The sequence below is a fragment of the Plectropomus leopardus genome, chromosome 3, assembly GCF_008729295.1.
Source record: "Plectropomus leopardus isolate mb chromosome 3, YSFRI_Pleo_2.0, whole genome shotgun sequence".
Lineage (NCBI taxonomy): Eukaryota > Metazoa > Chordata > Actinopteri > Perciformes > Serranidae > Plectropomus > Plectropomus leopardus.
In genome coordinates this window covers 17956175-17969309 of record NC_056465.1, presented here as the reverse complement: position 1 = coordinate 17969309, position 13135 = coordinate 17956175, and the positions used below count along the sequence as shown (strand labels likewise).

Below are 13135 nucleotides of genomic sequence, written 5' to 3'. Positions count from 1 at the left end.
TTCAAGAGCTCTTGATCTTATTACACTAATAACACTTACACTCTTGATCTTATTCTCCCTTTCAAACAGTGCTTGTAGGTATGTGTATACGAGGTGTACAGCATTTCATCCAAGTTTCCCAGGGGACACCAACAGCACATTTGAGTAATTAACCCACAACACCACACAGAGGCAGCATTGCATTTTCTATTCCTCACTTATTTCATTGAGCAGTCGGGAGAGTAAACCTTTCCATCCCAACCAGCTTAATGTCTCTTTTAGTACTGGAGTGCCACTGAGAAATAACAGTACACGCATCATTTTATTAGTGCTTAGTAATTTAACTTCTTTGTTTTATTAACTTCAGTCATTAACTCTCTTTATTTTTACTGAAAAAACATTTGAATTATTTACTTTTTACATATATTTTTTTTGGGAGGACGAATCGCCTGGACCATTGCCTTTTCAAAGTAGATTGCATGTTTGGTGGACTGTCTACAGAAAATCAAAGATCACTGATCCTGACTGTGGTGAATACCATCACAAGCTTCTATGTCTAAAACCTTAAAGTACTGACAGTGCCAGTATACCTTGTAGCTCTCTGTCCTTTTCGGCCTTTTTATCTGTGTATCTCTGTGTATAAATAATAAAATACAGGCTCCCCGGGGGCCTTGGATTAAGTTACAACCATGAACTGCAACATCCTCTGGTTTGTGTTCAGCTGGGGAGCTTTGTTGCACCATCACTATCATATCAGTCTCCCATTTAATATCTGCCATCTCTGTAACACTAACTCTACAGTGACAGTATCCCCACAGCTATATAGTTGGCTTATTTTACAGTCTTGTTCATAATGTGACACTAAATTTTCAAACATTTTTGGGTTTGGTCTTTAATTGATGCTGCCAACAGTTATTTTTAGAACATTATGTCACATTTTTTTCAAAGTAAAACAGCTATTCCACCTGGCTGTTCAACACATGCATGTGGTATCAGACTCTGTCACCTTCATGCTTTGAAGTACCCTCCTCTCGCTGTCTTTTCAATGAACTATGCTGTATTTACAGAATGAACAAAGCTATCCTGCACTTGTTACTTGTTGCTGATTTTCAGGGATGGATTAAATTGGGTGAATTGAACAGACAGAGGGGAAATAGTGCACAGAGGGAAACAGATGCATTGTGGCATTTTAGGTTAAAGGGGATTTCCTTTATCATGGGGAAATGCACATTTATTTTTGGGCAAGCAGCCAAAACGGAGCCAGAGTAAGATTTAAGTTTGACTGTAAATTGTTGGTAAAAGCACACAGTGGTAAATCTTTGGTAATGTTTCTCAAAATGTCAATACTTTTGTCAGTGTTTGCATCATTGCTAATGGAATTAAATACTAAAAACTCTGGTCTGCTGTTATGAGTTATTGGCTGCAGTAGCTCTTTGAATTATTGACAGTGCAAATGTGTAATACGCCAACATCCCAAAGTCAGCAATGAGGATACCCATTTTCTTTAGAGCACTTTTATTGTCTTTCCTTCCTTTGTCTTCTTTTCAAGGAGAGATATATGTAGTTCTTTGAGTTATGAAGAAAATGGATATCTTCATAAACTCTACTAGTTCAGACAGCAAAAATCACAACATCAAATGTTTATGTAAAACATGGTTCAGAGTAATCTGCAGTGTTGGTTTAAGGCAGTAGCATAAATATAATCAGACTTAAAGTTTGTTTAAAATGCAATTTGTGATGATGAAATTATAAATGTAGCTAAAAATGCTCAAAATTTGCAAGAAAGGGTTTATGTTTTGTCAAAAAACAACAACCTCTGCTTAGTAGTCCCATCACGATTTCAGTGGCTGAGACATTCAGTTTCATCCTAGTGTTTGTTATTTGAACTGTCATCTTACAATATGGGAATATTATGAGGGATGTGTTTGAGCCATAGGGAGAAAATTAATCCTATGAAATATTCTACTAATACTAATATTCTGACTGTTATACAACCTTAAATTATTGTTAGACTTCATAGATTATTTAACAGGCCCAGGGATTTGTGCTCTAGCACAAAGGTTATTTACACTTTTCTTAGATGCAGCTTTAATGAATAGAGGTTCAGCCACAAACATCAGTTTCACAAAGTTCACAACATGGAGCACTGAGCTTGGCACAGTGGTGTTTATTTTATACGGGGAAGCTATTCTGTTTATTGTAGCCTTTTATCTGAATTTGACAGGTGTTATCATGTTTTCCACACTGCTTCCTTTCTCAGGTTTTTGTGACCACTGTTCCAGCAATTTGGAAACCAACGAAAGTACATGAGGTGTGAATGTGTGTGTGTTGTGTTGTGTTGTGTTTTTTCAGTGTAAATGTACCACTTAGGCCACCCTCAAGTGTCGCATTTGTGACTGGTTTGTACAGAACAAGTACAGTATTATTTTTTGTTCTTTTCAACTAATAGGCTACCTCATTACGTGTTTGTATGTGTGCTCATGTTTGTGGTTATTTGAGCCTCTGACCTTCAGTAAAAATGGTTTGCTACTAGTTTGTGACTCCCTGACAAGGAAGAAATATCCATCCATACATCCATTTTCTGTAAACACTCATCCTATTCAGGGTCACAGGGAGCTGGAGCCTATCCCAGCTGATACTGGGCAAGGAGCAGAGTACACCCTGGACAGGTCGCTACACTATCATAAGGTCAACACATTGAGGCAGACAGTCGTACATGCTCACATTCACACCTACAGCCAATTCAGAGTCAACAGTTAACCTAACCTGCAAGTGTTTGGACTGTGGGAGGAAGCTGGAGAACCCAGAGAAAACCCAGGCAACGTGGGGTGAACATACAAACTACACAAAAATGGGTCCAGGCTGGGTGGTGGGTTCAAACATAAAACCCCGTCTCACCACTGTACCAGCATGCCACCCAAGAAAGAGATATTTAATGCATAATAAATAACATTTTCATGTATAAAATCTCAGTACCATTCACCATTTGGAGGAGGGGTAACTTCCAGTAGATCTTGAAAAAAATCATCAATTAAGATTCTCAGTCATTACTAATGTAATATTGTTCATGTATTAGTAATGATTAGGGTCTATCGTGTGTGTGTGTGTGTGTGTGTGTGTGTGTGCAACAGGTGCTTTCCACTTCTTCGTTTCCCTTACCTCTATGCTGCCCTCTAGTGTTGGAGTATATTAGTGATCAATGTTAAACTACATGGTTTAACACTTTTTGCATCCTGCAAATATGTTTAAGTTCGTTTCTTTGTAACTGTTTCTCTAAACCACTGGGGCATGTGAATTTACCATAGGCATGTTAACTGTAGTGTGTGGACCTTGTAACCCTGACTACAGATGACTGCTGTAACTTACACTTGTCATGAAGAGCGATATACAACAACTCTGTAAAACACCGTCAACACCAAGGTTTGGCTACAGTTTCACTGTGGCCTCTCTGGCTCTCTATTCCCTTCTAGGTGATTTTACCACGAAACGGTGTAAAAACCTCTCTCTGAAACTTCAGCAAGCTAATCATTATCATGTTCTCCTCATAAACACACTTTTATGGACTTGCCTTTATATTTTTCCATTTTATGTTCTGGGCTGCCTGTTTATTTCTTTGAATATTTCAAATATTTATGTCTTTTGTTTTGTATATTTTAACTGTTTTCTTTTTATGCCTTTCACTCTGGAAAACCTGCTTTTATGTGTGCCATATAAATAAAGAGAGGTATTATTGGTACCATAATAAAAGTTTAAGCTGTGGAAGTAAAGGCTTGATTTTCTCCCAGGTTCTAAGAGTTACTGCAAAAAAAAAAAAAAAAAAAAAAAACCCTGTAAGAATCTCTTAATCTCTAACCCTAAATCCACCCAAAACTCTGGATTACAGAGACACCATGTACACAGAGCTTTGGTCCACGGAGTTCCCTAAAATTAGTGATCAACATGGTTGATGATTTGGGATCTAAACCATTGCTCTCACTCTAAATCACTATAGATATCAGTGTGAATGTAAAATGTAGCAGTATAACATCACATTTAAATTTTTGTTTGTATGTTTATCCGCATTTAACAGTGCAAGAAATTCATTTGCAACTTGGCTTAAAACTTTAACTGTATGGTACCTTATGTTAAGCTTAGACAGTTGCTCTGCATCAATAGGCCCCAAATTGGCACCTAATGAGGTTATGATACTATTATTACATCTCCAACTCTGTGGTGCAGGTTTATTTGTGTGGAAACTTTTGTTACACTTGCTGCTTAGTACAGCTTTTTCAAAATCTGCACAGAAATTAATGGTTGTTGAAAAGGGCAGCAACTATTTTCTTAGCTTCTAACAAACTAACATACCCAAGATCCCACTGCAGAAAATGCCTAGTAATTAGAATTTACAGACACTGTTGAAACATAAAACCCCGAGAAAATTCATGTAAGTGCACATGGAATGTTCTTTTTATCATTTTTGAAAACATTTACAACTATTTGAGACAAAAGAAAAAAGTTACAAACAGAATTGACCTGCAGTTTGCATCCATTTTCAAAATGTTACATAAATAAAACTCATATTTATAAATATCTCTTTTTATAAACATATAAATAGTTTTTTTAAACATAAATACATTTATGCAGGGGGGAAGATGAAGTACATGAATGTACAGCAGCAGCAGCAGCAACAATATACAGCTTTGCGGTTTGTAGTTTTTACACCATTGTCCGCCATCCTGTAGTATGCATCTGTCGACCATTTGTATGGTATACACATATGTATATATGTATATATACCTGCATATTTATTATGTATATATTCATAAGAGGGTTTTGTAGCATTGTCGTCTCAGTCTTTGTTTATGCTGGTCGTGTTGACTTTCGTACCGAAAATCTGTCACTTGGTGAGTTTTTCTTTTTTTTCCTCCCTCAGGTGAGAACAAACTGAATCTTTGTTATCCAACCCATCGTCCAGAGATCTAGAGAAAGATAGGAAACAGGAGAAGTGAGGTTAGACTGAGCATTCATAAACAATTCACACAATTTAATTTATTCACTCATTTAGCAGTTTGTATGGATCATGTATTCATCAGTGTAGCCCTCTAGCCTCTCATTATTCTGTGAATCTCCACATTTACTTTTGGGTTCTATGCTTACATTAAGTGTTCCCCTGACTCTTCACTTAACTGGTTCACCTCAAAGAAAGCTCTGTAGCCCATGGGAGGAAAGACGAGTGTCAGCTGATCAAAAACACCCCCCACGCACACACATACTAACTCAAGTTAGTCACAAAGTCACACTCCCCCATCAGGATTTCACAGTTTGCCACAACCACAAAAAGAGGCCTCAAGCCTCAGGACTAATTGTGCGTCACCTAGCTTCCTCATTACTTCATTCACCGCCGCAGCTTCTTTGTTGTTTTTGTTAAAATCACTTGGGCAAAGAGAACGGGTTTCCCAGAAAGATCCTGGCCACTGCAGGGTGCCGTGTGTTTATAATGTGTGTGTGTCTGCATCCCCTCTCCCCTCTTCCATCTCTCCCTCTTCTCTCGCTTCTTTCTTAAACTTGATATATGCTGCCTGTTTTCTACATGTAGCAGATGGGATCATTCCCAGTGATGCGCATGAATCTAAATATCAACTGGATTGTTTCCCATACATTAGTTTACATCAGTTTAAGTGAGCTTTCCTGCTGTCATAAGGAGGTTCCTGTCTGAGGAGGGAATGCTGCCGGGTTATAGGCTGGCGTTTGATGATAGCACAAGTGTCAACTTTTCTTACAGTGAAAAGTCGGGCAGGCAGCTGAGGTTAATGACATACAGTGACAGAGTGAGAAGTGCTTAATGTGATTTTTCAAAATCAAGTTGACCTATGACCCAGACTGAGTATTCATTACCCAAAGAAATACAACCATGCATGGTCATCACTCCTCAGCTACACTGAATGTTGCTGCTGCTCAGACTTTATTCTAAAGTGAACCTAACTGTGGACGCATAGCTTACAAACAACAAGAAAAAATAAAAATATGACTTGAAGATATTTTTCTTGTTTATTTTGTCTGTCTTGCTTGCTTCCTCTGTCTTCCTTCCACCCATCTTTCCTTCCTTTCCTCCTTCCCTTTGGGGGACCTTTGACGAAATTCAAACCTTCCTCCTGTCACCTGGAGTCCTTAGCTGGTAACTGATAAAAAAGAAAATGTAAAAAGTAATGCCCTCTTTTTCCTCATCACCCTTTCCTTCTTTCTGTCTTATCCACTCCTTCTCCCAATGCCACCAATAAACACCTATTTATTACTTTCCTGTCTCTCTCTCCTTCCCACCATGCATGCATCCTTCCTTTTTTACACCCTCTTTCTTCCTTTTAGTCCTCCTTGTTCCGTTTGTATGTCAGCACGTGAGCTTACAGTGAAACTAAGTGTAGGACCTTGACGTGGAAGAAAACTCACCATCACAGCGCTGCGTGCTCCATCCCTAGCAACCCATGCCGCTGATGGTTCCTATCCTGTCCATCTTGTGTCCGAAGCAGCCACTCCGCGACGTGGACCCTCCTTTCTTGTTTCCCGATTTGTGTCTCCTGGGCGCGGGTTGGTCGTTAAGGAGACGAGCCCACATCCCTCTGGCGCGGGTGTCTACGCGTATATCTCGCAGTAACCGTATCCGAGAGCGCACAGCGTCTAGCCGTCTCTCCCTCTCCTCCGACTCCAGAAACTCCGCCAGCTCCTCGCCCAGCAAACTCCTAAGAGACTGGAATACAGATTGACAAAATAAATGAACGATTTCTGCCTTAGGCAAATAGGTTGTGCGAAGAGATATACTTTGAAAATACATGCTTGGTGCTTCATTGCGCAGAGCAGCTGTCTATATGACATTTGATTTAAAATGAGGGGAAACTTCAAATTGGTGCGTATGTGAGGCACTTTAAAACACCATGTGCATGGACCACGAGGGAAAAAATTTATGATTTTTGCCAGTTTTTACGCACGGCGCTATAGGATAAACTGAGATAGATAGTGGTCCTGCCTAGCCTAAAACCGTCATACGAATCTATCTACAAGATGCTTCAGTTATTCAATTCAAACCTCAGAGGACATTCTTAATGTAGTTAATATCCCGTGGGGGTTCTGGACTTTCATTTTTACTATGTGACCGTTCAGCTCCTACACTTCATTGCCTGCCAAAGAGTCAGGTGCCTGTAGCCCTCTCCTCTTGTCTGGACGCTGGCTGTGGCATTAACTTGAAGCCATCGTAAATTCTGACCATCCAAGCTAATAACTACAACTTTTATTTTAAATAATCATATCTGAAGTCTCGCCGATTTCTATGCGTAATGGGGATTTTACGCACAAAACGTTTCGTATTTATAGTTCAATTTTGACAAACAGTTAGAAAAAATTCATTCCAAACTGAAGCTGGAATAATCATGTACAATAGGTTCTTATAATGTTTAAAAGTCATTATACTTTCCGCTTAAAGGTCTGGGTTTCTTTCCTCTACGAAGCGCTTGTCAAAGACTTCTCTGGGCGCTTAAATGATAAAACTGACAAATGCTGAGGAGCAAAATACAGCAGTAATGATGTCTGTAAGGGTTAGACATAGTTGAATATAAAACGTGCTGCCTTTTTATAAAATGAAGTCACAGAAATCACATTTACTGGGATGTTCTAGATTCAGGGTGTGGGGGAAAATGCCCTGCTGAATTGCAAAGCATGCCTGAAATTATGAAATATGATGCGTAAAACAACAGTCCTGAGCGCCTGCACAGAACAGCTGTTCACTCCTGAAGCAGCCCTAAGCTCCCAGCGATTAATAGTGCGGAGCAAATAAACTGTTTTAGTTCTCAGTAATAAGAATATAAGGGACTTTTTCTTACCTTCTGCTGCGCCTGAGATAAAGGTTTTGCGCTCATCCTTACTGAAAGCAGGGTGACCAAAAGTCCACACGCTACCAAGTACGACAAGTTCATTTTGACAAGTCTTGTACTCTTTAAGGGATTCCTCAGCGCTGAAGTTCAGAAAGAGGGACGGTAGCAGTAGCCAATCAGCTGTTAAACATAAGAGGCTTCAGTCCGTCCTTTACTCCAAAGCTCCTCAAGTGCTCCTCTAACTCTGTGTATTAGTCCTCACCGCTTTATAGCCAGCCCGTGGTGATGTCATGCTAACCTGCGTAATGGTCCTCCTTCCCCGCCAACTCCCTGTTTTCTCTACCTGCCTCTGAGCACGTCATGCCAGGGATCAATTAAACGATAAAAGCTTCGGTCATCGGTGCTATGGAGGAAATGAGATAGGCTATGAGCAATCAAAATGCCTATTTTTTTTTTTTTTTACTTTTACTTTCAGACCTCTGGCTGGATGCAGCGGCTGAAATCGAAGGTGGTTTCAAAGGCTGCGCATCAAGAACTGAAGAGCGACTTTGGCAGAGAAAGGACTTCTAAGATGCCAGCCGCTCAGTCACACAATTCTTCTGTGAGCGTGAAAGACATATTTTCTATACAGACGAAGTGAAAATTCAAATCCTGCCACTGGAATTAAACCAGTTTATTTAGAGAGAGGTTTCCTGGCGAGTCTCTATCATTAAGTGTCATTTTCTAAACAAACACGTCTTAAACAAGTGGCATTGTACTCAAAATAAGAGGATATATCTTTAACTCACGGGAGACCCACCATTCGTTTATCATAATTAAAAGTTACATTTTGCTTTTTTAAAAAAATTATTTATTTTGCGGCGTGATACAAAGAAACAGATCGCGTATCAGATTTAACATTCTGTGCGCGAATAAGACTTTACGCACAGCGAGGATTTCTGCCACCATTCAAAGGTAAACAGATCTGATGGCTCATGCGACAAACATTTTTCACATTAAGCTGGGGGACTCTTTATAAAGGACTAATGAATGATTGCGCGCAAAATCCCAGAAGCCATAATTAGCTCTAATGTGATTTGTGGATTTGTTTTGTGGATCCTGAAGATGTGTTATAGTGTGGGTTTCATTCAGATCGCATCAGGTAATCCCAGTGGGACCATAGAACAAGACAGACATATGCTGCTCTGCTCACCATAATGAGTGTTAAGACTGCGCATGTGGGAGAATACCTCTGTCCAGACAGCCACCTGCAGACATCCAAAAAAGAGGATTATTAAGGCCCATTTGGTTAACGATATTAAGTTAACCAATCGGCTATTAGTTAAGGTATTAGAGCTTTAAAACATAATCTTAAATTCTATATTCATAATAATTTATGTAATCAAGAACATTAGTTGCCATTTTGCTGTTTCCAGTCGTCCTACTGCACAATAAAATGCAATAAGTTAACACCTGATGGGATAAAAGACTTTAGTTTAGTCTTTCTTGAATAATTCTAGTGCCAAATGATCTCTCTGAAAAAGATTATGCTATTGAAACAGGCATAAGAGCCCCAAAGTGCTTTACAGAACTTTTTTCTTTCTTTTTTTTTTTTTTAATCAAATCAGAAATGGTTCTTGGCACTAGCACCTTATTTTTATTACTATAAGAAACCATGTTAGAGAAAAATATTTCTAGCACTATTTAATAGAATTAGTTTTTATTTAAACTAAATAGGAATAGTAAAGAAACAGCTCATCTTGGAGTGTAGATGGTTTTACAACAATAGAACCAAGAGCACAGGACTTTGTAGAACCATCTTCTAATCGAGTGTTGAACATGATAACATTGGATAGCATTTATTGTTATAGTGATTTGTAATCTCACTATATGTAGTGTATATCGGTATATCTGTTAATTTGAGATGGGAGGTGATAATTCCACTTATTTGGCTTAAATACAGGAATGTTGTAGTTGTAGCCACATGTTAAAAAGGAACATTATTTGATTGACATCAAGAGGACAACATTAAAATCAGGTGAACTGAACTCATTTAGCCTACTGATGGGGGGTTTTACACAGTTTAAGACAAGCATACATTTAAGGTGAAATAAAAACTCAGTAAAAAGTGATACTTTTTGCAGTGTGGAATGATTCTGGTGCAGTCTGAGCTGTGCAGAGTGGAGCTGCAATCTCAGGCAGCACCGTCTGTTTTGGAACACAGAGTGGCAGTATTTGCTGTGCCGAAAAGTTAATACCCCTTGGCGACATGTTTACTGGATCAATACCATCCCGCAAAGATAACTCATTATTTACTGCAAATCATGATGCATATATGGAATTCCCAATTAGACCGTGTGTAGCAAATTTGGCAAATTCAGTGTGATTTAAGATTATCAGTAAATCCCTGATTTTATGTGTTACGAATCATATATATCTTACTATCAGAGTTCTAGCAGCCTTAAAACTTGCATCTAGAACATGTGCTGGATTTGCATTGAGATGTCCAGCTGTCAGGTGATGTGTGGATGAGCGACGTCACAACTGACAATTACCTGCAATTCTGTTAATGTTAGCCTTCCCATCATAAAGTGCTCCCTCACTGCTCGCTCTCTGGGTGTACACAAAGGCTTCTCTGATATGGATAATTATTATTTTTTGTATTTGCATGGATCGATCTCTGACCAGGCCTACTAAGCACAGGCCCAGAGGCCCAAAGTGTCGGGCCCCCCTGACCATCACATACCAAAAACACAAACAGATGCAGAGGAACTGCAAAGAGACACAAAATTATTACAAAAAGGGGCAAGAAACCCACACAAAGACATAAAATGACCCAAAAAGACACAATATTACTACAAATCAGCACCTTTGCATATCTGTGACCCAGGGCCCATTGTCTCATAATCCATCCATGTGTATGTGTTAAAGTAAATCATAATTGGCTATGAGCTTGTTTTTTTTTTTGGAGCAAAATCTCAAATGGTCAGTGTATCATCCCACAGCCATACTCTGGTGACTGTGTGAAAGTGTCTGAAACCGCGCTCAGTCTTCAAACCCAAACTTAGTTTCTGAATTAGAAAAAGTGTGCAGTACAATTTGCAAATAGGCAAACATTACTGACCTGGCAAGTGGATTGCTCTTATTCTGACACAAAAACATACACTCAAAACAAAGAATGCATCCCATCCTTTAGCCCCTACTAATAGTCTCACACTCATAATGTTTTCCTCTTTTAGTCTCACGGCATCACTGGTTTTAACAGCTGCTGTTTCTGCACTGAACTTAAGAGATCATTTATGAATAAAACAGTGTGGCATTTTTCTAGTAATTCAAGTCTGACTTTTAGTTCCTGGCACTCTTCTCTTCGGCCTCTGCTCAGCCATGGTGATTATCATCACTCACACCAGCTAAACCAGTTCTTTTTCTATTCATCCCTGTATGCCCAGGAATAAGTAGAAGAATTGCTCAGGAAAAAGCAACCAGACACTACAACAACAGCCTCAAAACCTCTTGTGAACTGGGAAACATTATTGTGTTATATCAATCAGCCACAGTGTGTAGCAAACCAGACATTTACTGATATGAAAATATTGCGTGTTACTATAAATGATTGTGTAAGAAAAACTCCCCAAACTGCTCTAACTGGGTCGGTAAGCACAAAAGGGTTCATGTCAAACAGCAGATTAGATGTGCATTTATTAATTCAGAGAATATTTACTGAACATGCATACCCTTTTTTCCCCTATGCTTTGCCCTCTTTAACAGCACAGAGGCACAATTTTACACGTGCTTTGCTCTACCTCAGTCCTCTACCTTTAAAAAGCTTTACCGGGGAACTTTTAGGGCACTTTCTGACATTTTCATTTGTGATCTGAGATTTTAATGAAGCAGTAAGAAGGATTTAGTGGCATCTACTGGAGAGGACCGCAGATTGCAACCAGCTGAAACTTGCCAAGCTTTAACTCCATGTTTGGATTCCTTCAGTGTTCTTTATTCAGGAGGTTTTTACCAGGAGCCGAATTATCCAGACAGCTCGCTTCCTTTCCACAACAAATGGATCAGGTGATTAAAACACTAAATACAGCAGTTTGACAAATCAGTGTTTCTCTGACACAGTTAAGCTCGTCATAGACAGGCCACTAGCCCAACACCTGCAAATGTGTGCTCCTCTCTCTCTCTCTAACTTAATATCCAGGCCTTTAGGAGGTTTCTACAAGGATGTCTCCTCTCCAGAAATCTGTGTTTTTCTGATGATGATCAGCTCATCGCTGAGGGGCTGCTAACTACGGTGGCTGAAACGCAAATTGCCCTATTTAGAGCAAGTGTTTGGTTTGTTCATTCAGAGCTACTGTAGAAACACGGCAGTGCAACATGGTGGACTCTGTGGACGAACACCTGCACCGTATGTAGATTTAAACAGCTCATCAATCAGATATTTAGAAAACTTTTCATTGCATTTTTACCATGTTGGTTTATTTATATGTGCAGCTGCAACAGAGAAAGTCATTTCTTACTTTAGCATTGACCTCATACCTCATTTCAGAAAAATGACAAATAAATCTATATATATATAGATTTATTTGTCATTTTTCTTAAATGTGGTTGAAGAAGAAATTAAATTAAAGTTGACCCTAAATCCTGCTATGTTAAAAAGAGCAGAAACAAAAACACAACCACTCGAAAACATACTTATATTATATTCAGTTTCTGCCAATATGTATCCACGCTGGACCTTTAACTACTGCCTATTGTACTTATTGATCAAGGTCATCCTAATTTGATTCAGATGCCATAAAGGATTTGATAGTTATTATTTTCTGCCAAAAGCTACTGCAATCAAATGAAAGCTGTTGGAGGACAGTAAGTAGCAGTGGGCAGATGTTGTATGAACATAGGAATGATCTTCACTTCTTAATGAATAACCAAATCAACTAACATATGCTATCCACTTGATTTCATGAAAATAAAAAAAAAAACATGTAAAAAGTTATTAAAAGACAACTGTTTCCTCAGTCACCAACAACATGTAGCGCTCTGACATGAGTCATATGTCCGTGACAAACTTTGGTGCAACACCGCAATGGCACTACTTTCACTGACTCACACGTTTGTTGTCACAGACACTTCATTACTGTAAATTGCGTGAAACATTTTGGCGCATAATTTATCTGGTGTTCTTCTTTAGTTTTAATTCAAAAGGATATGTGGATGAAAGTTTATTATCTTTTTCAATTACACAGCTGTTGCTGGAATTGAACTTGTGAACTTTTTGCTGCTAACACTCTTGGAATCCACAAAGCCTGCATATGGAAACCTGTTGCTATTTCGTGCAAGAA

General features: G+C 38.9%; 1 protein-coding gene across 1 annotated transcript; it reads right to left on the bottom strand.

The window, feature by feature from the left end:
* Window positions 1-4418: 4418 nt before the first annotated feature.
* Window positions 4419-8036, bottom strand: nppc (natriuretic peptide C). Its single transcript, XM_042483954.1, has 3 exons — window positions 7827-8036; window positions 6403-6700; window positions 4419-4937 (listed from the first exon to the last, which is right to left on the bottom strand). Exons 1-2 carry the CDS (start codon window positions 7917-7919, stop codon window positions 6428-6430), a joined length of 366 nt encoding a protein of 121 aa, XP_042339888.1. The 5' UTR covers window positions 7920-8036; the 3' UTR covers window positions 4419-4937; window positions 6403-6427.
* Window positions 8037-13135: the final 5099 nt, after the last annotated feature.